Source organism: Phascolarctos cinereus, unplaced genomic scaffold (genome assembly GCF_003287225.1).
Source record: "Phascolarctos cinereus isolate Bilbo 61053 unplaced genomic scaffold, phaCin_HiC Scaffold_726;HRSCAF=1367, whole genome shotgun sequence".
Classification (NCBI taxonomy): Eukaryota; Metazoa; Chordata; class Mammalia; order Diprotodontia; family Phascolarctidae; genus Phascolarctos; species Phascolarctos cinereus.
Genome location: NW_027556098.1, coordinates 46299942 through 46326725, shown reverse-complemented (window position 1 = coordinate 46326725; position 26784 = coordinate 46299942). Strand labels below are relative to the sequence as shown.

Here is a 26784-nt window from a genome sequence, read left to right as displayed (position 1 = left end):
CCTGTATTTAGCCTAATAGAAGTTTCTCCAGTCTAGGTTCCTTTCCTGACTAACCTCTAAGCTTTGGTCATGGTCTCCACTGGGTTTCAAATTTTCTTTTTTATATGTCCATTGTCAATCTGCTCCATTCTCCCTGCACTTTCTTCCTTTCTTTTACAAGGCTGAATTCAATGCTCCACATAATGTAATAGTAAATGGTATACATGATTACAGTATACAAGAGGCTGCTAGGTGGCACAGCGGGTAAAGAAATGGGCTTGGAGTCAGGAAGACTTGAATTCCATTTCAGGCCCAGCTACAAGCAATGTGACTCTGGGCAAGGCACTTAACCACTGTCTGCCTCACCTTCCTCGATTGTAAAATGAGGATAACAGCACTTACTTCCCAGGCTTGTAAAGCATTTAGTATAGTGCCTGGCACATAGCAGGCTCATTCCTTTCCACTTCCCCACTGCAACTAGCCTGAAGTGCACCTAGAATACAAATTCCTTTCACTTCCTTATCTATTGTGTTATGTAGGTTGATTATCTCTTAGGTTTTACCTTTTTTTAAAAGCATTTTTGTTACAACAAAGATGCATTTAATGACTGGATTTTTTAAATAATTTTTTTTCTTAACCTGTGAATGTCAATGCTTTTTAAAGAAATAGTCTAGAATTTCCTTTTACATTAGGGATATAAGTTCATTTTACATCATGTAATGTTTGAAGTTTGGGTGTTTCTACAAAGATAAATTTTGAGTGTTAAGGATGTTTAATTTTGAGTTACGAAAAGTAAATATAATGAATCATGTGATAATTGTAAACTTTATATTGTTTGATGTCCTATTATAATGGTAGGACTCCAGTTTAGAGTCACTTGGGCCAAATGGTCCTAATATCTATAGAAACATATAGGCAAAATAGACACTTTGTACTTTTCTACTTTTAATTGTGTCATACAGATAAAGCTTGCTACTTTTAGACAGGATGAACTCTTGACGTGCTGCAGGGACCTTGAGTCATTTTCCTTCTGCTGCTAGTTAAGGTTAGACCAAACTACCAGTTAGTAGCCTGAATAAAGAAACTCCCCCTACCCAAATTCTGCCAAGGCCCAGTATCAATAAGCGACCCAAAAAACTTTTCCAACATATTTGATTAGAGATTTCCCCTCCTGTGTCTGTCACGAGTAACCTGTTCTCAAGCCTTTTTTTAAAGGTATATAATCTTACCACCTAACTGTCAACTTGGAGCATGTCTGAGTTCCAATTTTCTAGAAAATCCCAAACCCAAATATTTGCTTTTACCCAAACCATGAATCCAAAAAAACATATGTGGATTTGGAAAATCTTTCTGCCACAGGTATATGTGCTTCAGGACCAACTGGAAGTATTCTGTATGTGTATTTTCTCTCAAATTATGTTAAATGTTATTATAATGCAATTATAAATCTGATCATCTCAAAGATATGCTTTACCCTACTACTAACAAAGGGTTCAATAATTGTTGCCTTGCTGTGAAATAAGTGATGTGACATAGTTGTAAACAACCTTACAGGGGTGATAAATTTATCATATGAGTTTCTGTGCTATAATCAAATATTGTTTTTTAATTTCTCCTTCCTGCAAATCTCCTTCCCTTTTGCCTTTCAGTCCCTACTACAGCAGCCAGCACCCCTGATGCTGTTGACAAATATCTAGAGACACCTGGTGATGAGAATGAGCATGCCCATTTCCAGAAAGCCAAAGAGAGACTTGAAGCCAAACACCGTGAAAGAATGTCCCAGGTAACCTAGACTTATTTTCTATATTTGCTTGAGATTTTCAGCAACACTCCTGATTTTTAAAAAAAACATGTTGTAAGAGTCTAGGATTTCTCTCCAGGCCACTAATGATCCTAAGCTTTGAAAGTTAGTTTTATCTAATGAATATGGTACATAATCTTATTTTATCCCCATTCTCCAAATTCATCATCTGTACTTATAATTTATAATACTAAGCAAGTTAAGTAACACAGCATCTGGATTGCAGCACTTCTTAAACTGGGTCGCAAACTGTGCCTACGTAGGGTTGTGACCCACAGTTTAAGAAGCACTGAAGGAATTATGAGTGGAAAAAGTTAAAGAAGCCCTAGTTTAGAGGCTAGACATGAAAAAAAGACCTAAGTTCATATCTGGCCTCAGACATTTACTAGCTATGTGAATTCTGGGCAAGCCTTTTAACCTCTGCCTCATTTTTCTCATCTGTAAAATGAGCATTATTATGCCATAGCATCTGCTCCCAGGGTTGTTGGGACGATAAAATGAAATAATATTTGTAAAGTGTTTTGTAAACCTTAAAAGTGCTATATTATAAATGCTACCTATTATCATTATTATTATTACTACTTAAAACCACCAAGGAAAGGCTCAATTATATTGGCTAGAAGTGGGTTGAATTTAGGGATAGTGTGAGGACCTATTGAATGTTTCTATTAAATATTATGACCTTTTCAGAGAAAATACATGCGTGTGTGTATGTATTTTTAACATATTTGTATATATTTTCCATGCAGTGCACAAAAGTGGCATAGTGTTCAGCTTGGAAAGCTGGTTCTGGAACCAGAAACTAGAAGGGCCAGAATTCAAGTCCTGCCTCTGGCACATAACAGGACATGTGACCACAACTAATCACTTGGAGGGGCAACCGTCTAAGACTATAAGCTGCAGAGAAAGTCCTGCATACCCAGACATACACACATATATGTGTTTCTTTATGCACATATATGCAAGTATGTGTATGTGCATATATGTATGTGCATGTGTGTACACACACATATATATTAACATGTGTGTGTGTTTTCTTTGCAATGCACAGAAACAACATGGTGTACTCAGTAGAAAACTGGTGTTAGAACTAGGAAGAGGGGGGCAGCTAGGTGTGCAGTGGATAGAGTACTGGCCCTGAAGTCAGGAGGACCAGAGTTCAAATCCAGCCTCAGACCAAACACTTGACACTTACTAGCTGTGTGACCCTGGGCAAGTCACTTAACCTTAATTGCCTAAAAATTTAAAAAAAAATTAATAATTAGAAAAAAAAGAACTGGGAAGGACCCACCTCTGACAAATACAAACTATGTGTCTAGGACAAATAGCTTAATCTCTGCATGCTTTAGGCAACTCTCTAAGACGATAAGTTGAACAGAAGGTACTGACCTGCCTTCATGGAAGGAGTTAACTAGACAGACAGACAGACAGACAGACACACACACACACACACCACACACACACACACACACACACACACAGCTGGGTGACAGTGATTAGAGTTAGGAAAACTTGAGTTCAGATCTAGTTGTGACACTAGGCAAGTCACTTAGCGTCTGCCCTGCCTTAGTTTCCTCATCAGTAAAACAGGGATGATAATAGCACCTACCTCCCAAGGTGGTTGTGAGGAAACAATGAAGTAATATTTGTAAATCACTTTGCTAATCTTAATTAACAATGTAAATGTTAGCTATTACATATGTGTATTTATATGCAACTTATAAATTAATTTTAGAAATACTGTCACATATAAATATGTGTGTGTGTATATATATATGCAGATATACACACACACATACATATATATGTGTGTGTGTGTACTGACATATGATGAACATTAAATGCTTTCCTCCATACCCATTATTCAGATCTTCTTTTATTTCAGCAGTAATAGTTTTCTTCAAATAAATTATATGTATTTCAAGTGTGTTGTTCCCCCAATATTCAGTGGTTGGGAGGATTTTTTGTTGTTGTTATTATAAATGCTTTTTATGATGTTCTCTTAATCCTGTTCATTAGTAAATGAGAATACAAATATTTTGTGTTAATTTTATATCTGCAATCTTGATGAACTTATTTTTATCTCCCTTAATTTTTTAGTTGAGCTAATGAGATTTTTCCAATTACATTATCATACTATTTTAGCCTCTTCATTTCCAATGTTAACAGCATGACTTATAGATCTACAGCTGGAAAAAAGACCAGAAGAGCTATCTAGTACAATCTCTTTCCAGGAACTGAAGTCCAAGGAGACACAATGGAGAAGGCTCAGAGTTACACAAAGCCAGGAATTTAACCAAGATCATCTTAAGTCAGCAAGCATTTATTAACCACTTACTTTATGCCAGGCACAGTGTTAAACACTGGGAATTGTCTGACTCCAAATCCAGTGTTCCTTCTATTATAATGTTGAACTTGGATGCAAGATTGAAGAGTTAGGATTTAGTTCAGTAGGTGATATAAAGCTTTTGAGAGTTTTTAATCAGAGGATTGTTATTTCAATAGCTATACTTTAGATCAGGGATTTATAATCTAAAGTCTGTGAACTTTATTAAAAAATTTAGATATTTGTATTTCACCATAATTATTTTCCTTTGTGATCCTGTGTATTTTATTTTATGCATTTAAAAACATTCTGAGAAGGGATCCGTAGTTATCACGACACTGCCAAAGGAGTCCATAATACTAAAAAGGCTAAGAACCCATTGCTTGACCTATGGATAAGGGAAGAACTTAGGACCAAATAAGAGAGAGCATTGCAGGACATAAAATGGATAACTTTGATTACATTAAATTAAAAAGATTTTGCACAAACAAAACCAGTGAAGCCAAGATTAGAAGGAAACCAGAAAATTAGCGGGGGGAGGGGGAGGGTTTTACAGTAAGTTTCTCTGACAAAGGCCTCATTTCTCAAATACATAGAGAACTGAGTCAAATTTATAAGAATGAGTCATTCCCCAATTGATAAATGGTCAAAGGATGTAAACAGGCAGTTTTCAGATGAAGAAATCAGAGCTATATATAGTCACATGAAAAAATGCTCTAAATCACTGTTGATTAGAGAAATACAAATCAAAATAACTGTAAGATACTACTTCACACCTATCAGATTGGCTAACATGACAGAAAAGGAAAATGACAAATGTTGGAGAGGCTGTTGAAAAATTGAGACACTAATGCAATGTTAGTGGAGTTATGAACTGACCTAACCATTCTGAAGAGCAATTTGAAACTGCCCAAAGGGCTATAAAACTGTACATACCCTGTGACCCAGCAATACTACAACTGGGTCTGTATCCCAGAGAGATCAAAGAAAAGGAGAAAGGACCAATTTGTACAAAAATATTTATAGCAGCTCTTTTTGTGGTGACAAAAAAAAATGGAAATTGAGATGCCCATCAGTTGAGGAAAGGCTGAACAAGTTATGGTGTGTAATTGAGATGGAATACTGTTGTGCTATAAGAAACGATAAGCAGGGTGGTTTCAGAAAAACCTGGAAAGACTTACATGAACTGATGCAAAGTGAAATGAGCAGAACCAGGAGAACATTATACACAGTAATAGCAATATTGTGAATATTTTGAATGACTTAACTCTTGTCAGCAATACAGTTATCTAAGACAGTTCCAAAAGACTTGTGATAGAAAATGCTGTCAACCTCCAAAGAAAGAATTGATGGAGTCTGAATGAAGATTGAAGCATACTTTTTTAACTTTATTTTTCTTGGGATTTTGGGGGATTCTGTGGTTTGTTTTTTTTTTTTTGCAGAATGGCTAATATGGAAATATTTTTGCATGACTGAACATATATAATCTGTATCTAATTGCTTGCTGTCTCAGGGAGGGGTAAAAGGAGGGAGGAAGAGAATTTACAACTCAATTTTTTAAAAAAAATCAAAGTTAAAAATTATGTTTACAAGTAATTAAGAAAAAAAACAAAATTCCCCCCCTGAAAAAAAATTCCCTACTCTAGGTAAAGAGACACTAACATAGTAGATAGAGTTGGCCTTGAAACCGGGGAGATCTTGGAGGAATGGTGTTGGTGGGGAAAGAGGTGGCCATGAAAGACTTTATGAGCTTGAATGAATGTGAGATGCTAGAGAGAGACTGAAGTCAAAGATGACTGAGGTTTTGAGCATGGTTCAGATGGGGAAAATGCATTTAGTTATGGACATGAAAAACCTGAGGTATCAGATAGGCAATTTGAACTATTCAGATACTTTGGAGAGAGATAAATCAGGGTTGAAATTATAGATTTGGTATAATCTAGATAGAATAGATAGATAAGATAGGTAGATGAAGCAGAGGGAAGGCAAGGATTGAGCACAGAACTTTGAAGAACAAGAAGGTTCTTTTTTCAGAAGGGACCAGGAAGGAAAGGTCACAATAAGAGGAAATCCAGAATAGTCCAGGGGCATAGAGATCAAGGAAAAAGAAAATTTCAAGAAGATGGGACTGGTTGGCAGCATTACATAATTCAGGAACGACAAGGACTGGGAAATGGCTTTTGGAACTGGTAATTAAGCAGTCCCTGGTAAGCTTGAAGAGGACACTTAGTAGAGTAGTGGTAGTTGAAGCAGTGATTTTGAGACAGTAAGTAATTAATGGAGAGCAAGAAGAGGAAGTATGGATTATTTTAAGAAGTAGGTTGGTTATTAAGAAAAAGTGAAAAATTAGTACTTTTAGTGAGTAACAAAAGTCTTTTCAAAAATCTCACAGAAGTCCATCATAGTATATTGGATATTATGCTGTACTTGGTATTAGGAAGTCCTGACTTCAAATTCAGTTGCTGATACTTAACTTGCTTTGTAAGAAATCAGTTAACTTCTGTGCCTCAGTTTCCCAAATGGTAAAATTGAAATAATAATAATTGTAGTTCTACAGTGTTAATGTGAGGTTCAAGTGAAATAATTCAGATGCATTAGTGTAGAAAATGTCATCCATCATCATCAGATGAAGAAACTAAGGCTCGGATTAAGTGTCAGAGTCAAAAAGTTGAGGATTGGGGCAACTAGGTGGCACAGTGGATAGAGAACTGGCCCTGAAGTCAGGAGGACCTGAGTTTAAATCTGGCCTCGGACACATGATACTCACTAGATGTGTGACCCTGGGCAAGTCACTTAACCCCAATTGCCTAAAAAAACAAAAAAAAGAAAGTTAGGATGAAATGAAGAGTAATCCAATGAAAAACATTAGGATTCAAAAGGAGGAAAGATATTTCTTTCACTGAGATAATACAAAAGAAAGAGAAGATTGATAATAATAGACAAGAGGTGGAAGTTCAGGTGACATTGATCTCAGCAAAGTTCCAGGGGCATAGTCATCTTCAGAGAATGGAGAGGGTAAGGAAGGAGTTGGGGAATCTGCAACCTTGAGGCCACATGTGGCCTTCTGGGTCTTCTAGTGCATCCCTTTGACTGAATCCAAACTTCACAGAACAAATCCAGAACAGATTTATTCTGTAAAACTTGGACTCAGTCAAAAAGTTGCCCCCAAGGACTTAGAAGGCCACATGTGTTCTCGAGGCTGCAGGTTCCCCATCTCTGGTTAGGGAAAGGCTTGGGAACTTGAGTGGAAAGAGTTTGTAATAATGTATTCAATAGGGAATTGTCAAGAGGTGAATAAAAAGATTGCCACGCAGCAATGCAGGACCTACTGAAATTAGTTACCATTTTTGTAGTGAACCAAGCTAGAGGCTTCCCTCTTGAAGTATGTCTTCTCCTTGTATACTAAGTGTGTACCTAATTATTTATGTTTTGTCTACCCCACTAAAAAATCCTTGTCAAGATCTGGTTTTTTCTATCCCCACCTCTCAGAACAGTGCCTGGTATATAATAAGTGCTTAATAAATGCTTTTTGATTGATTAGTTGGTTCAATTTAATTGAAAACTTTGGTATCAAAATTAAATCATTTCAAGTACAGTTTAAAATATTCATCGGAGAAAATCAGCATGCTTTTCATAGGGACTCTGAATCTCTAAGTGCAGCTTTCACTATCTTTTGTCTGACTTTTTAATAACTATTAACATTCATGGTTAAGGCATTGTTAACAGGTCACCTACAATGAAACTAATGAGAAGCTAAAAATAACTCAAGACTAGGACAAATTTAATTGTTTATATTAGTGTAATAGAATTTGGTATCTCCTTAAGCAGAGTACTCTTTTTAGAAGGACAATTCAAAATATAGGGAAAACTTGGGAATTGGTTTTACAAAACTCTGTTTTAGTGGGGAAATGAATTATTCTGAATTCAAAAACCATTTATTTAAATATGCAGGTAATGAGGGAATGGGAAGAGGCAGAACATCAAGCAAAGAACCTGCCCAAAGCTGATAAGAAAGCCGTCATCCAGGTAACTATACATGAATTACCAATGAAGCAAAATGGCAGAACAAAAATTGATGCTACTAGCTTAGTTGTGGTACACAAGTTGATTAATACTGGTAAATCTCGTCTTAAATTATTATAAATTGTCATTGAAGTTATCATTGATGAACTTCTTTTTGACATTGCCATCATTGTTACCATTTTGCCCCTTATATTTCCATTCTGTAATATAGGCATATTGCAAGCACATATGCTCTGGCCTGTCCATGTATTTAGCCATATGCATGATCAGGAAGATTTTCATCCTTCTACTAATAGACTATCATTAAGCTAAATTCTATTGACAGAGAGAAAAGATAATCTGCTTTTAAAGTATTTGTGTCAATTGGATGTCATTTAGGGGTTTTTTTGTTTTTTTTCCTTAAAGAACAGCTTAAACTGGTTCAAAACATATCTCTGGTAAGGCCAATCAACTGAACCCAATTCTTAGAGATAAATCAATAAAATATTGATTCAGCATATGAGTGATAGTTTCCAGGAGATTTGCAGACATATGAAAAAAACTATTAATAGCTTACGTGGACCTTTCAAAAAGAATTTTAATTTCTTAGTGATGGTTTGCTGCACGTGGTCCCTTACTTCTAGTGTCTTTTATCATTGACATATGCCTGTGGTTGTTCTCTCTGCAAGCATTTCCAGGAAAAAGTGGAATCATTAGAACAAGAAGCTGCAAATGAGAGGCAACAGTTGGTAGAGACACACATGGCCAGAGTCGAAGCTATGCTTAATGACCGTCGTCGTATGGCCCTGGAGAACTACATCACGGCCCTCCAGGCAGTTCCTCCACGGGTATGGATAGGCTATTTCTCATTTTACTTTTGATTTCAAATTGCTACAAAAAGGAAAAAAAAAGAGGAAAAAGGACAAATATTTTGAATATCTCTGTTCCAGGTGATCCCAGTAATGTTCAGATATGAGGGATGTTCTAATAAACCTTGTCTTTGGCTGGAAAAAAAAAGGGTTTAGATGACTGTCTAGCCCAGAAGCTTTCCTGAGCTAGGGAAATTATTTTACTAGGGTTTATAGAGGGAAAGAATCTTGGCAATAGCACCCTGGAGAGGCAGTTATAGTATAATGGAAAGAATCTTGGATTTGGAATCGGAGGACACAGGTTTATAGACTGATTCTGTGGAGGTTTGTGGCCTTGGACAAGCCAGGTTAGCCTCTCTGGGCCTCAGCTTCCTAATCTATATGTAGCAATTGGTGTAATTAGTATCACAGGCAAACCAGCTCTTCTCACCAGAGGTAGTCTCTGCCTTTGGAATGTGGGTTGTTGTGATTGTTTAGTTTTTAGCTGTATCTGACTCTTTGTGACCCCTTTTGGGGTTTTCTTGGCAAAGATATTGAAGTGTTTTCCTTCTCTAGGTCATCTTATAGATGAGGAAAGTGATGCAAACCTGTTAAGTGACTTGCCCAGGGTCACACAGCTAATAAATGTCTGAGGCCAGATTTGAACTCAGGTCTTCCTGATTCCAGCCTTGGTACTCTATCTACTGTGCCCCCTAGCTGGAATGTTGGTAGGGACTCACTATTCCAACTTCTGTCATAACCAAGCCCAGGAGTATGACTTTTCTTCTCCAGAGCAGCTTTCAAAGAAAGGAAATAGATAGTGAATTTTCCTCAGGATATTTGCCTCAGAGAAAAGTGTTTTCTGCCTTTTTATTTACCAAACCTCCTTCCACATAAATCTATTTACTCTTATGTAAGAGTGACATCAAACATTTGGTTCTGATGTCTTGACCAGGTGGTATTATGAGTGTGAGTAGGGCCTGTAGACCTCCTTTAATCAGTCAAAGAGACTAGGTCACACCCTACAGGGTAAGCATTTTGCATAAAAGGAAGAGGCTATCTCAGAAACTAAGAAGAGATTCCAAACATCTGGATTCAAGGAGTTGTACTAAACTTGATACAAAGAGACAACTGAGGTGTAGCAGAGAAGAGGGAGGAGTAATGAGGAGAGAGTCCTTGGTTCTACAGCCATCTGAGAGAAGTCCCAAGAAAAGGTCAACTGTTTCACCAACTTCCTCTCCCAGTGCCTATGTGTCTAAATAGACAATATAATCTCTTGTTTTGTTACTGAAATGTTTCCAGTAAGATGAACTTTGCCTTAAGCACAAAGAGGGTAGGAGTAAACTAGGGATTGATAAAAATGTAAGGTTGCAAAGGGAACCCATCCTCTGCCTAGGGGTGTTAGAAATGTTTTCAGACTCTGGGTTTGTAGTGATTGTGATTGAACTCAGAACTTTTTACTGCAACCCTGGAGCTTTTTGTACCTTGGACCAAGGTCTTCTCAGTTACGGCTCCTATGTTCACAAATAAGGAAATACACAGCTCAAAAGCAGTTAGGATTAATTATTTATATCAAATGGGCTTTGATGTTAATTAAAATGGTACGATAACAGCTTTAAAGAACAAAAAACCCTATATTTAAACATTCATCCTCTTTGTTGGAAAGACAGAGGTCTACCAGCATTACTCTTGATCACAAATTCTTAAAGGTGTCCTGCTGGGAAATAAAAGCATGAATTTCCATAATCAGTGTCAATATGCCATATCTTTGGAGAAAGGTAAAAAAAAAAGAAATAGAAAGCTTATGATGCAGTTAACATAGAAAGATTTCCTGATTCTACAATGAGGCTATCTAATGATTTGTGTTCTAAATCATAAAAAAGAATTGGGATAAACCTTCGAAAGATATGGTTTAGCCTGATGTTTGCAAGCAGCTACATATTGTGATAATTCAGCATTAGTTCACTGTGAAATTCCTTCGCCTGGGAACCGGTGTTATTGGCTATGTATCAAAAAGTCGGTATTTCTTGATCCCTATTAATTCACTTGTCCTCAGGGAAATAAACACAAAACAGAAGAGGCATCTGCCTTTGAGATCCAGCTTCAGTCTCACTTAGGCTAGCACACATTCTTACTGTCTTCAGTCACCTTATCTGGAGGGTGTGCTCTCCACCGCTCCTTCACAGGAAGTCCAAGGCTATATTTTCATAAGAGAAGAGAGAACATTGGCTTTCCTTTTAAACTTCATTGTAGGTGCATGTGTCTGTGCCAATCATCTTTTACATAGCTCTCTATCATAGAATGGAGGGGGGATGTATGGGGACCAACCAGAAACCTGATTCCACAGGTCATCTCTCAAGAGGCCAAAGTACATTTCTCACTGGAAGTGGCCAGAGAGAAGACTCAGTGCTTTCCATGTTCCATAGAATATGTCTCACAAGCCCATCCCCAAATCTGCTTGGGGTAGGTTCCAATGCAATTTCAGCTCCTCTTTCCTCCTCTCCCAACCTAGCTACACAAGGAATCTTATATGATTTCTACTATATTCATCAGAGACTTGTTTTAGGAAAAGAACCTTTTAAGGCAATATTATGCTCTACAAAATCCAGGGTTTTTTAAGTCTTTGATCAAAGAATATAATAAATACTTTGCAAATATTAAAAGGGCTATATAAATCATAAAGCTATTAATATGAGCTCATATTATCATCTTTCAGTCAGTTGTGTGATGTAAAGATGTCCACTATGGAATACAGTTTGTAAAAGCCTTTACATCACCTTAAAATACCCTCAGCCAAGATACTCTCATTTAAAAAAATTTTTTATATGGGAAAGTAGGTACCAGGGTTGATAGTTATTAATGTTCTCAGGATCACCTTTTTTGGAATAATAAGTTCTAAGATTCTTTCTATGCCTTTGGCATCTTCCCTTCAGAAAACTTGATAGCTGATCTCTTGACACCTTTAAATAAGTATCATCTCCTACACGTACACCTCTGTTTACACTCAGTCTAGTCCAATATGTGACCACTTCCCATTATTTCTGTTCAGGATCTTTTCTGCTTTCTCTATAAGAACATCTTATATGTATTTATATATACTTATATGTATGCTTCTCCAAAAGGTATGATAAACAAATATCTAAACTAATATAAACCTTGACTTTCATATCTTTCCCTTAGCAAGTTATTCAAGTGTTTACTGACACCATTTTTATTTTTCATTATGGTAACTGATTTATAATAGTTTAAAAATGTATAAAATTATAATCAGTGTTGATGATTTTTCCATTTTTGCGTCAGTGACATGGCCTGTTTGGTTGGAATTGTTTTAATTTCACAAATACTTTTTGTTTTTCATTTTTACTCTTCTAGCTTTTTGTTAATTTTTACTTCAACAAGTGGGTGGTCTAAACATTCAAATTCAGCTGACTGAAGAATGATTCCTGCATTAGTCATTTCCTGTTTGTTAAAATATAATAAATTTCATTTTTGTGATGTTATTCAGAGCTGACCACATACAAAGCCTTACAATTATTTTCTTGAAAAAGAATTGATGGTATATAGTTATGATGCTTCTGCTTAGCCCTCAAGTCTTAAGCCTCTCTCCTTACCTTATTCCTGAGATATATTTCTAAGATGGTGCTTTTGCATTGAATACACTGAGTATCAAAGTATATTTTGATTTAATTTGGTGACCACTACCAAGTTCTCCATAGGATTCCTGTACCTCTTTGTGTTCTGCAGCAGATAGTGATGTATAAGCCATGGTTATTTTCTTAGTGTTGTTTTCATTGGCTTGATGCCACTATCACAAATAGTGCATTGCAAGTTGGCCAAATGCCCCATTAAATTATATTTTTTGTTGGCTTTGGATGCTAGAATAAAATGACCTTTAATTGCCTTTCCAAGAGCCTCTTGGAGCCATCCTTCCATGTAATTCCAGCTGCCTTCTATCTTCTACTTTCATGTTTGATGAAATGTCAGAATTGGTAAGAGTTACTCCCTTTGGTATTGTGCCCATTCATCGGTCTTTGGGCAAGATTCTCATGGTTATGGTACTGACAACCAAGGCAGTATTTATAGAGAGTCTAGAAATTGTGCCTTGCCTTCCCTTCTCTCCCTGTTTTTTAACCCTTTTGCTTCCTTCACTATAAAAGTAAAAGAGACCGAGACCCATTTTGTATTGTTTACCATAGCCAGAATTTGTCACCAAGTGGCCAGTATAAGTACTCTATAATTAGATGAACTTTTCCCAAGGCTGATTCCCATGTAGTAGACAATGCCAGAGCTTCTGTTCCATTGGTATATCCTTTAAGAACCCAGAAGTACCTCAGGATCACAATGAGGCATCTACACTAATATACTTTGTCTATACATACATATTTATTTATTTTATACACACACACAGAGAAGCGTATTTATATATATGTATATGTGTGTGTGTGTGTGTGTGTATATGCACACATACATACATACTGGTATGCTTCTTTATGATAGTAATGTCTAGTCTCAAAGAACTCTAGTACCTTCCTTAGGTCTTAAAGAAAAATAAGCATTTATACTACACGTGTATTGCACTGAATTTTTAAAAAGTCAGTTGTATATTTACTCCAAATAACAAAATTAACTGCTATGGAATGTGCAGCTGTTTCACTGACAGAAGTTTTTGAATATAGACCTTTTTTTAAAAAAATAAAAAAATCTTTTTTAGGAATAGAAAAGGTCTTTCATTTGCTATTATAGCCATAAGTACCATTTATTAAGTTAAAATGGGAGGAAAAATAAACCATATACCTATTTTGAGCAAAGTAACCAGTACATGTTACAGTTTTTTAAGTAAAGGTTATATACCATAAAGCAAGGCCAGTACGCAGTGTCAAATTGCAAGCCTGCTGTCGTTCAGCTTCTTTCTTCTCTGCAAGTTTTAAAATCTAAAAAGAACATATTAGAGTTCTATCCACGGTTGTCATGGCACCTGCATTATCAAACTCACAACATTATTTGGGGCAGAAAAGAATGTTCCCAATTACCTCTTCACAAAAAAAAAAAATTCACATCCATTTTCAACCACCTGTACATTTAGATCCAAGTAATGCTCATGGAGAAATTTTGCAAAATACTTTGGCACCAAATGCAAAGGACATGCATCTGTCATTTTCACATCAGCCTAGGACAGCTTTGTCAGGGTCAGGACCACACTATATCACAAAAAAGATTTTGATCTGGTAAATCAGTTGGCCCCATAAGTCGTTTAATCTGACCTGTGGATTAAAGATCTGGTCACAAACAAAGATAACAGAGTATTTTTTCTTCCACAATGGCTACAATTAAAGCAATCTGTAAAGATTTTTCATAGTTTAATATTGTATCTTTTTGTACATTCATCATAAAACCCATAAATTCTGTTGATGCTAGCGCATGCCTGGTTCTTTCTACAAAGAAAAAGAATCTGTGTATTGGATTTTGTAGGCCAGTAAGAAGCAGGTAGTTTCCAAAGATTGCTTCCCTCATCTGCATAGTCTCCAAAAAACAGGCCGTTGCTTTCTGGTAGGAAACTGCCATATTCAAAAAGCTTAGGCAAATTATAATGTAGACCATGAATATCATCACATATTTTAAGTAGCACTTCAAGTTTTTAAAAGTATAGGCTGAGAAAAAAAATCCCTAAATTTTAAGCAGTCTCCCATATTTCATTCCCTGTAGTTAGAAATTTTTACCTGGCTTTGACTCTCTCAGTTCCAGTATCCTGTCTGTATCTACTGTCACTTCACTGACCACCCTGCCCCCACCCTTGGGGACTGCTTGGGACTCGGCCTGCCCTCCTCCCTTCCCTCACACTCCTTAGCCCGGAGGAGCAGCACAGGTGGCAGCAGAGGCTTTCACCGCTGTCTCCTTTCTCCTCTCTGCCCCATCCAAACCGCCTTCCTTTCCTTTGCTGCTTAACTCTCCCCCCTCTCCTTTGGTATAGTTTTATTTTTTATGTCGGCTTACCTCACCAGCCTTTAGCGTACTTTGAGCTTTTACATTCTTGAGATGAGTTTTGCATGCCATGCTTTTGTAGTCCTTCTTTCTTACCTGTCCACCTTGCGCACATGTCTTTTTTAAAATCTACATTGGTTTGTGATTTTTCTTCACACAACTGTCATTTTCCTTCCTTATTACAGTCGCATCTTTTCTTTGGACTTTCTTTGGTCGCAGTCCCCTTCTCTGAGATGCCAGTAGAGCAAAGGACTCTACTCAGTGTCTCCTATCTTTGCTACGGTTTAGTTCCCTTTGTTCCGTGTTTCCTTCAACTCCTTAAATGCAGATGCTCGGAATCTCTTCTTTCCAGATTCTAAGACCTGCCTCCTTTTTATACAAATTTCTTTGGAGTAAGAGCATTTTGCACAAGGATTGTAATATATTCACACTCACTTCCAGTTATTCAATTCAAACAAAAAGTGTTTTCACCCAGTCAAATAGGGTAGTTTTAATCCCACACTTATACTGGTAACCTTTGAGAGAATAGTTTCAGTAGAGTATTGGTACTAGAAAATAGGAGAAGTAGAAGATTTTTTTTCACATTCAGGTACTTCCCCTCTTATTCTACTTCCTTAAATGTATCTGTGTAAAAGCTTTTAAGTTTCATGTAATCGGTTATCTAATGTTTTTTTTTTGTAATTGCCTCTGCATCTAATGGAAATACAATGGAGAAGAAAGGATTTTTAGAATAAGCAGGAGGAAAATTCATCTATCATAATGTTTTGATAACAGATGGTTCTAAACAAAGGTCTTAGATTTCATAGGACATGCTGTTGGCTAGACATCTGACAAGGCCTACATGATTACTCAGACAATGTAATCGTAATTTATAGGAAAACTAATTAATTAAACAGTGACACATGAACTAATAGACCTAATAGGTCTTGAACTAAATCAGCTAATAGGGTTGTTAATTGTCTGTCACCACTGTTATGTATCATATCATTGCAAATTTAAGTCAATAAACAATTATTTAAAAGTTCACACAGCCTGCATACATAAGGAATTCTGATTATATGGCCCACTATTGAAAAAGATTTATGTGTTCTTCTAGCAATAGAAACACTGATTTGGAGGGGGAAATTTACTCTTGTACATTGAAAAAAAATATTTTCTATTCTCATTCTGTAGCCACGTCATGTATTCAACATGCTGAAAAAATATGTACGTGCTGAACAGAAAGACAGGCAACATACCTTAAAGCATTTTGAACATGTTCGTATGGTGGATCCAAAGAAAGCTGCCCAAATCAGATCTCAGGTAAATTATAAAGGTGGTAATCTTTTAAATATATAGCAAATATTTAAAATTTTAGAGTATTTGTCTTACTGATTTGTATATGTTGAGAAAATATTACCTTTAAATATATAGCAGCAAAAGAGTTGTTTCCATAAAGTTAATGGCATAACAAGTTTTAGAACTTGAGAAATTTCCTTTGGCATTGTTCTCTTGAATAATTTGGCCAAGAGTTTTATTATTCATATTAGTTCCTGAAATCCCACTTTGTAGGATTTTTTACATATTCTCACTTGAAGAAGCAATGAAGAATCATCATAAACTTACCATTACTTATTCTTGTCACCTTTTGTAAGATTAGAAAAAATAAACAAAAACTATTGCTAATTTACTACAGCCTCCAAAATTGTACAAATCAAATAGTTTCATGTAATCATAGATTATCTTTCATATGTGATACTTTATTAATTCTCATTTCTGTTTTTTTATTCCTATTTTCAAAACTAAGTCCTAAATGTATATTTTTAAGCATACCAGATTTTTTGAGATTTAAAATGTATTCTAGCTTTTAAATTTTACCTTTTCTAGAATGACAGAATCTTTAAATATCTGGCTTCAGGCAACTTATAAAACCACAATTTGGTCCTCTCTATTTTAAAATATGAAAAAGAGGTTTTTGATTTCACTATTTTTCTAGTCCCAAAATTGTAGAATAGTTATAGAGAAAGGTTCTTTCTGACTGTTTTAACAAGTTTGTGGTAGGCTAGGAAATACAATGTCCTAAAGCAAAGCAATAGGAACAAAAAAAGAAAAGTAAGATGAAAAAGAAAAATAGCCTTTCAAAGAAAAAGTCCCAAAGGTAATATTTTTAAAATCATTTTTATTTGTAATGACTAATAAGAGAAAAAAACTACTTTTGGTTTATCTTGAGCTTCCATCTTTGGTATAGGTCATGACACACTTGCGTGTGATTTATGAGCGGATGAACCAGTCTCTCTCTCTGCTTTACAATGTGCCAGCAGTAGCCGAGGAGATTCAGGATGAAGTTGGTAAGCTAACTGTTGCATTGAAGCTTTTGCTTTATAAACACTCCCCTCTTTCTCTTATATCTGTGCCTAGAATTTTAAAAGAGCAGTGAATAAATTTCTGGAGGGAAATATGGCATTATCTATTTACGATTCTAGTAGGAAAGGATATGGTGCACCGGTGGCAAATACAAATCTGTAATCATTAATTATAATACAATTCTCCTATTGATTTTTAATTTTATTTTAATAAGTTTTTATTAATGTCTTCTGTTTTCTATCTATATTTTGGTGTACTAGTAATGGAGTCACAAGTGGTTCAGAGTAGGAGCATTTTTGTCCCTTTATTTGTATAGTTACAAATTTTTTTTAGATTATTTGCATAATTCCAGATTGTTTACCAAAATTGCTTATACTATTTCAGAGCTCCACCAACAATGCATTAATACAACCTCCTACAACTCCTCCAACACTGACTGTTGCCATTTTCTGTTATCTTTGCCAGTTTGCAAGCTGTGAGATGAAACCTCAAGGTTGTTTTGATCTGCATTTCTTTTATTACTTAGTGATTGAAAGCATCCTTTCATGTGGTTGTGAGTAATTTGCGGTTTTTCTTTGAGGAACTGCTTGTTCATATCATTTGACCACTTAGCTATTAGAGAATAGCTTTTAGTCTTAGGTATATATATAGTTTATATAACTTGGATGCCAAATGCTTGTGAGAGAAATTTGATACAAAGATTTTTTTTCCCATTCAGGTACTTCCCCTCTTATTCTACTTTCTTAAATGTATCTGTGTAAAAGCTTTTAAGTTTCATGTAATCAGTTATCTAATGTTTGTTTTTTTGTAATTGCCTCTGCGTCTAATGGAAATACAAGGTTAGGTTCTGTGTAAAAGCTTTTAAGTTTCATGTAATCAGTTATCTAATGTTTGTTTTTTTGTAATTGCCTCTGCGTCTAATGGAAATACAAGGTTAGGTTCCTATGAGCTTCTTCTGGTCACAACATTTACTTTAGCACTTTCTGGAGCAAGTGGGTGATTTTCCTCTTCCTTTTTCTGGATGTACCATATTGTTTGATTAACATTGAACTCAAGGCCAACAGCACACTAATTCATGTTTGGAGGAAGCCTTATCCATAAGGCACATCAGAGCCGTCTTTCATTTGAGAACATCTAAGATAGCACTTCAGCACTATACCTAGGAGGCATTTTCAACAGCAAAATCACCCCAAAAAAGTGAAAAATGTCACTCTAAATAGACTACAGAAAGGCATGTATGTATGTGTGTATGTATACACACACACACACACACACACACACACACACACACACGGCTAATGTGAAAAATTTTTTGCCTGACTATACATGTCTGTCATGGGTTTTCTTTTTCTTGTTTTTTCGATGGGGGGGAGGGAGAATGGTGGTAAGAGGGAAAGAATGTGTGGAGAGGGAGAGAGAGAGAGAGAGAGAGAGATGATATGTGTATATATAATGTATACATCCCTCAGTCCACCCCTCTGAGTCCAACACTCCTTTCTCTCTAGAGGTGATGGCATATTTCATCCCTAGTCCTCTCGAATTGCGGCTAGTCATTGGGTTGATCATAGTTCCTAAGTCTTTCAGAGTTGTTTGTCTTTACAGTATTGTAGTCATTGTGTGAATTGTTCTTCTGGTTCTGCTCACTTCACTTTGTGTCAGATCATATAAATGTTTCTAGCTTTCTCTGAAATCACCCACTTCATAATTTCTTACAGCGCAATAATACTCTGTCATATTCATATTCTTTAATTTGTTCATGTATCCTCTAACTGGTGAGTACCCACTCAGTTTCCACTTCTTTACCATCACAAAAAGAGCTCAGCACAAATCCCTGTACCTGCACAAGCGATCCCATTCCATCCCATCTTTTCCAGCAGATTACCTCCTCAGTCATCACTACTCTTTCATTTATCTGCATTCTCTCTCTATGCCTAAACTGCTTCCCTATTGCCTGCAAAAACACTAATGTCTCACTCTTCCTCAAAAAACCCTCACTTATTCCATCCATCCCTAATGGCTGTTTTCCTGTATCTCTCTTTCCCTTATGGCTAGACTCCTTGAGAGAGCTGTCTACAATAGGTGCTTCTGCTTCTTCTCATCTCCTCTCACTTTCTTTTTAACCCTCTACAATCTGGCTTCTAACTTCATCATTCAGCTAACACCGTCCTCCAAAATTACTAAGGATCTCCTAATTGCCATATCTAATGACCTTTTCTTAATCTTCATCCTTCTTGACCTCTGTGCAGTATTTGCTATTTCATTGTTTGTAGTGACTTTATAGAACCTAGCTACTACATGTAGCAATAATGCATTTACACATATTTACATACATACAGATAGAGGGAAAGATAGATTGGCATATGTCTATCCGTGTGTGCGTAATGCGTATACATATAGACACATATAAATAAACATGAACAATGTGGAATTTTTTTTGCCTATGTCTGTAATAGTTTTTCTTCCTCTTGCTTTCTCGATAGAAGGTGGGGGTAGGGGATGGACAATGTTATCTTCCCCGTTACATTGTGAGCACCTTTAGAGCTGGGACTGTCTTTTGCCTTTCATTGTATCCCCAGAGTTTAAGAGAGTGGCTAACAAGTGGTAGGTGCTTAATATACATATTAACTGACTCAAAACTGTGCTAAGTGCTGAGGTTATAAAGAAAGACATGAACATGGTCCCTGCTGTCAAGGAGCTCACACTCAAATGAGGGAGACAACAATTATACACAATTAAGATAACCATTTTGGGATCTCTTTGGTTGTCTGATTAAACCTATTAACTCCGCCTCAGAATAATGTTTTAAAGGAATATGTTAAAATAGAATCACAGATAAATCAATTACATTGAAATACAACTGTCAGAATTTTTTTTTAAGTTCATCTGTCTGACATAGTAGATAAAGTGCTGGACTCATCTTCATGAGTTCAAATCTGGCTTCATACATTTACTAGCTATGTGACTCTGAGCAAGCCACTTAACCCAATTTGCCTCGATTTCTCCTCTGTAAAATGAGCTAAAGAAGGAAATGGCAAAGGACTCCAGTATCTCTGCCAAGAAAACCCCAAACAGGGTCACAAAGAGTCAGGCACAACTGAAAAACAACCGAGCAACACAAGGTGCCAGGCATTGTGCTCAGCACTGGAATTAATGGATTTCGTGTAAAGAACCCTTCTCTTAGAAGAAAAGGAGAGACCAGTAAGAGCTTCCTATAGAAAATGTGATTTAAATGGAATCTTGAAGGAAGATAAGGAAGCTAGAAGTTAGAGCTGAGGAAGAAGAGCATTCCAGGTATAGGAGATAGCCAGTCTCAGTTAACTGAGTTGGGAGATGGAATGTGGTATGTGAAGAATGGGAAGGGGCTGGTGTAGGGCTCATGTAAAGTGAGGAAAGGAGTAAAATATATAAGAAGGTAGGAGGAGGCCAAATTATGAGGTCCTTAAATGTCAGAAGATTATTTATTTAATCTTGGTGAGGGACCCAGTAGGGAACCAATCAGATTTATCAAGAAAGAGATTCTGATATGGTCACACTTGTACTTTAGAAAGATCACTTTGGCAGCAAACTTGAGATAGGGAGACCAAATGTAAGTCTGTTTTAATAGTCTAGGTGTGAGGTGATGAGGGTTTGTGCTAGGGTGGTGACAGTGAGAATGGAGAGAAGGGGACATATGTGAGAAATGTTGTGAAGGACAAAATGACAAGACTTGGCAACAAAGAAGAGAAAGGAATGTGTATGACAGATGTGAAGGTGAAAACAAGAGCTAGAAACAAATTAGATATGCAGAGAAAATGCCAGAAGAGTCACAGATAACATCAAGATTGAAAGCAAGGCCCATAGAGGATTGAGGAACAGAGTTTACCTACAGTATATTCACAGAGTTCAAGCTCCACAGCCAATTAAGAGTTTTTATTGCCATACAGTACAAACCCCTAAGTCGTCATGGCCAGCAGGAAGCTGTCAGAAGATATCTGCACCTGCTCCAAAGTGGGGGGGTTAGGGTTGCTGCAGAGAGAGAGAGAGAGACTCTGTATCATGCATGACTGGAATCAGGTCCACCACAGTCTTACCTGTACCTGACTGATATACTGGCTGAGCATCCTTTTAAGTGTGGGGCACGGTGTGCAAAGGGATGCTATGTATTAATAATTACAAGGCATTTAGAGATGGAGGTGGGCATTAGCAATTGAGGAGAATTGGGAAAACTTCATGTAGAAAGTAGTACATGAGCTATATCTTGAATGAAGTGAGAGATTCTATGACCAGAAGTAATAAAGGAATGTATTACAGGCATGGCATGTGACCAGTGACAGAATAAACAATATTGATAGGTCTCTTCCAGTGTCAAAGTTCTGTGATTCTGTGAAATTATGTTGATTCAGAGATGAGTAAGTAGAAGTGTATGGAATATGAAACCGTGTCATATGGAGAATTATTGAAGCAGTAAAGATCTTTGACCTGTAGAGGAGAATAAAATAATAGGCAGATGTGATAACTGTCCTCAAATAGTTTAACCATGGAAGAATATTGTATGTAACTTAATTCAGGGAATTCTGAAGAGCACCTCATAACCTAGAAGGATATGATCAAGGGGAAAATTGAAAAGCCCAAAGTTTTCAAAATATTATCATTCGTCTTTAAAGAGACCAAACTAGTATGCTTCCCTTTTGTGAGCGAGATGATAGACTGCAGATGCAGAATGAGGAACACGTTATCAGACTGGGTCAATAGTTTATTTATCCAGCCACTGGATAACTTATGTTATCCAGTCTAGAGGGAAGGGCTGTAAAAGGAGTGGAGAGCGGAGGAGGAAAGGTGTCTCTGGGAAGTCATAAGGATATATGACTTACCCCCATATAATCAATAAAACATTTTTTAAAAGAAACTGGTGTGAGGGACAGGAATATCATCAATTAACCTCCTTTTAACAAATTATTGGATAACTAATAGTTAGAAAGTTCTTTCATCTATCAGTCCTAATGTTGGAGTCCCTCAAATTACACAGTTAAATGATAGTTCATGTTTTATTTCACACTTTACAGTTATAAAAGGCTTTTAGCTGCATCTATTTTTTGTCCTCATAACAACCTTGTGAAATAGGTAGTGCATTATCTCCATTTTTAAGTTAAAGAAATCAAGGTTTGACAAGGTTAAATGACTTAGTCCCCAATTCAGCGTGAAGCAGAGCCTGTATTAAAGTCAAGCCTCTGAGTTCTAAGTGTCCAGATAGCAGGTATCTAATGTTCATTTAATAATGTCTCTACATTCTTAAAGGAGCCATCAATTCTTTCATGCTTTGGGAAGTATTGTCTTGTAAATTATTGCTTGGCAGCAAGGTGGCACAGTAGGTAAGAATTCTGGGCCTAAATCCAGGAAGACCTGAATTCAAATACCAGCTCTGAGACCCTGGGCAAGTCACTTAACCTCTGCCTTGGTTTCCTCAACTGTAAAAAAAAAAAAAGAGTATAATAATAGTACCTACCTCACAGGGTTATTTCAAGGAACAAAGGAAATAATATTTGTAAAGCACTTAGCACATGGTACCTGGCACTGGGAACTTGGTAAATACTTGTTCTAGTTCCTTGAAAGAATTAGTGCATATTTCTTTTCTCCATGTACCCACTCCTGCCATTACCAATAAATATCCACCCACAGTCTCCAACGTATTCTTCTAGAAAATATGTTTATTGAGAGGATCAGGCAGATTGTATGCCAAATTAGGAAATGGCCTAACATTACTAATTACTAATCATTAGACATTGTTCTAATTGTACAGATGAGCTGCTTCAGAAAGAGCAAAACTACTCCGATGATGTCTTGGCCAACATGATCAGTGAACCCAGGATCAGTTATGGAAATGATGCCCTCATGCCGTCACTGACTGAAACCAAAACCACAGTGGAGCTTCTTCCAGTTGATGGAGAATTCAGCCTAGATGATCTGCAGCCATGGCATCCTTTTGCTGTTGATTCTGTTCCAGCTAATACAGAAAATGAAGGTAAGATCTCCAGCAGCAAAGAGCTGTATTCAAATGTGCAAAATATATACAGAGAGTACATTTATGCTTCTTTATGTTCTTTAATTTTTCATATTGTTAGAAAAAAAATTAGCTTTTGATCAGGAGGTATGTTTTTATGTCTTCTAAAATTAAAGCAGCAGTACTAAAATGTTGACGTAGGGAATGTTTTGTTGATCTAATGTACCATTCAAACAAAAGTGTTGGGAAAGAGCCTAAGAAATCAGTGAGAGTGGTAATGTGCAGTCATGGAAATGGAAGTTCAAACAAGCAAGCAAATAAACTTTTAGGTAGCATGCTGTGAGATCCACGTACGTGGAACTCCTGGGGCACTGTAGGAGTGCCTCCCTAATCCACACTGCCTTCTGTGCTGCGTTCCTTCAGTCTACAGAAAAGCAACACGTCATTGTGTTTATTATGTAGCACTTATCTATCTGCTTTGTGATTCAAGATGTTGGCTACTTAATGAACCTTGCCATTAAATTACTAGGATTGGGAGGAATATTAGAGTATTTCTTTCATGTTATTTTAGTCCAAATTAAAATGTTCCATTTCCTAAATTCACTTACTTATCAATATGTCCAAATTTGGGGGCTTTTTTTTTTTAGAATTTTAGCTTCTCTAAAGCTTCATGAAGCTTAGAATTTGATTAATTTTAAATTTTCACATGTAGACCTTTCCATTTATAGATATTCACATTAAATATATCTAGATCTTACTCTTTCCTGGCAAAACATTTCCTCTGCTTTTAAGAGCACATGTCTATAGCGTAATTATCTAGCTGTTATAAGATTACAAAGTATATCTCCTGCCATATAAACAAATGTCCATTTGGTTTCTATTCAGTCATTCAGCAAGTATGTATTAGGAGCTTATTACTTGCCAAGCATGTGCTCGGTTCTGGAGACAGAAATATCACTCTTAATAGGGAACTCAAATACGTGTGTAAATAAATATTAAGATAATACATATAAAGAAATATAAAGGTGAAATGATTCTATTTTAAACTAGCTTTCATTTGATGATTTTAGTAAGTGAGACAGGCTCCATATTTTTACAATCATCTTCTAGTCTTATAATGCAAAAGACATAAATTGTTATTTTATATATTAAAAATAAGAAGAGGTCAAGGAAACAAAAGTAATTTAATGTAGAAAAAGTAAGGCTGTACTTTTTTTTATTAAACTGGACCCATGATTCATAAGGAAACTTCCTCTACCAGTGTGGATTATATTTATCTGCCTATAGACTTGGGGAGTTGGCTGGGGCCCTGGAAAGTGAAATGACTTGCCAAGGGTCACACAGCCTATTTCAGGGTAAGATTTGAAACCAGGTCTTTCTGACTTTGAGGCCAGTTCTTTATTTCACGTTGTTGTTGTTGTTGTTGAGTCGTTTCAATCGTGTCTGACTTTTTGTGACCCCATTTGGGGTGTTTTTGATAATGATACTAGAGTGGTTTGCCATTTCCTTCTCCAGTTCCTTTACAGGTAAGAAACTGAGATGAACAGGGTTAAGTAACTTATGCAGAGTCACATAGCTGGTAAGTTCTGAGGCCAGATTTGACCTCAGGGCTGGCCTTCTGTCCACAGTGCCACCTCGCTGCCCCCTCTCTACTTCGTAGTATCTCTCAACGTTGTACTACAAAATTTAACATTTGGAATTTGAGTAATGGACAAATATTTTGAAACGGTTCCCAACTTTTTTTTAATCCCGTAACAGTACTACAAACTATAAAAATGAAAAAAATATGTAGTTGTTGCATTAATACATCTATGCCCACTGCAAATTATTTCATTAGGTACTAAGGAAACAGATATAAAAACAAAACATTTATGCCCTCAAGAAGTTATTCTAGGAAGCTACAACATGTACAGAGATAAGTAAATTAAAAGGGTATACAGGGACTCTTGCTTAGATGGTGACATGAAAGGTTGTAGAGGAGCCAAGCTCTCTCACGAAGCTCTAGTAAGCTCCTTTATGCATTCCAGGAAAGCACAAACTTACACCATTAAGTTCCTGAATCCAGTATAGACCTGTACAAGCAAATGGCTTGAAGCTTGTAGGAGCTTTGAGTAAAGATGTCATGAAGAGGTCTGAAGCAACCCAGTCTCCAATAAAGAAGTCCTAAAATCTTTGGGCTTACTCATTGAGGCCACACAAAGGCAAGGGAGGTAGGGGTTGGAAGCTATCCCAGCTTCAAGTAGATAGGGCCAGAAACTTACAGTTGCTCTGAGCAGGACCCCTCTAAGGGAACACAAGACCAGCGTGACCTCTGCAAATATGCCCATAAGATTTTGACCTTGACCCGTAAGAGCAGCAATAGCAAGAAACAGAGCCAATCCTCTATAGGACACTTCATAGAGAAACAGGAACAGTTCTGCAGACAGGAGTAAATAGTAGAAAGTTCTAAATGCAGTGAAAAAATACTATTGAGTTATAAGCCCAAGAGGTAAGCTCAGAAAAACAGAATACACTAAAAGTACAAGTAGGACCTCAGAGAAACTAATGACTTGATCACAAGAACTAAAAGAAATGAAGAAAGAAATAAAAAATGAAATTAGAGCTGTTGAAGAAATCATTGGAAAGAAAATACATAGCATAGAAAAGAAGGCAGAAAATTTACCCAAGTGGTAGACCCCCTGAAAAATAGAATAGAGCAAATGGAACTCAATAATATCGTAAGACAATAAGCAATATTAGAACAAAGTCAAAAGACTGAAAAATTGAAAGAAAAGGTAAGATAAATGACCTGAAAAGCAAGGAGAGATTATTTAAGAATCATCTGGTCTTCTAATAATCCTGCCCAAACAAAAAAACCTGGATACTCTATTTCAAAAAATCATAAAAAAAAACCCACCCAAATCTATAACCAGAGGGCAAAGTGAAAATAGAAAGAATCCATTGGTCATTCCTGAATGAAATTCCAACTTGAAAACACCCAGTAATAACATAACCAAAATCTAGAGCTTCCAATTCAGAGGGGAAAAAAAATACTTAAAGTAGCCAGAAAGAATGAGTCAAAGTACCAAGGAACCTCAGTCAGGATTACACAAGAGTAATTTGTTACCACTTTTAAGAAGCTAAACTCTTAGAATACAGTATCCCAAAAGATGAAAGCAAGAATAACTTACTCTGCTAGACTGAATATAATTGTACAATAAAGAGAACGATCCCCCTAATCAGAGAACTTCCAAGCATTCCTAATGTCAGAACCAAGACTGGACAGAAACTTTGAAATACAAACTCTGGCATCAAGAAAGAAACCTAGGAGGGCTACTATATTAGAGCAATTAGAAGGGATTAAATGTTGATGCATACTTACAGAAATATAATAGGGAAAAAGGAAAAAATGGGAGGAGCTTAACTGTTTCTTATAATTGGGATGTGCTGGAAGAGCATACAATCGGGGAGGAAGGGTTGGGGGAATAGACATTTCAGAAACTTTACTCTTACTTGGACTGGGGAAGGGAGAATTGAACACAAACTGCCA

At 36.5% G+C, this 26784-nt stretch overlaps 1 protein-coding gene and 1 pseudogene across 2 annotated transcripts in view; one reads left to right on the top strand and one right to left on the bottom strand.

Moving 5' to 3' along the window:
• The window catches only part of APP (amyloid beta precursor protein), a 171291-nt gene that overhangs the window by 120056 nt on the left and 24451 nt on the right, over nucleotides 1-26784 (top strand). For both annotated transcript variants that reach the window (XM_020995844.2, XM_020995845.2), the window contains 6 exons: nucleotides 1629-1762; nucleotides 8058-8132; nucleotides 8798-8956; nucleotides 16109-16237; nucleotides 17163-17262; nucleotides 23055-23276. In XM_020995844.2, coding sequence (XP_020851503.1) covers nucleotides 1629-1762; nucleotides 8058-8132; nucleotides 8798-8956; nucleotides 16109-16237; nucleotides 17163-17262; nucleotides 23055-23276 — 819 coding nt within the window. The remainder of the gene's footprint in view (nucleotides 1-1628; nucleotides 1763-8057; nucleotides 8133-8797; nucleotides 8957-16108; nucleotides 16238-17162; nucleotides 17263-23054; nucleotides 23277-26784) is intronic.
• Nucleotides 13789-15007, bottom strand: LOC110214820 (serine/threonine-protein phosphatase alpha-2 isoform-like; annotated as a pseudogene).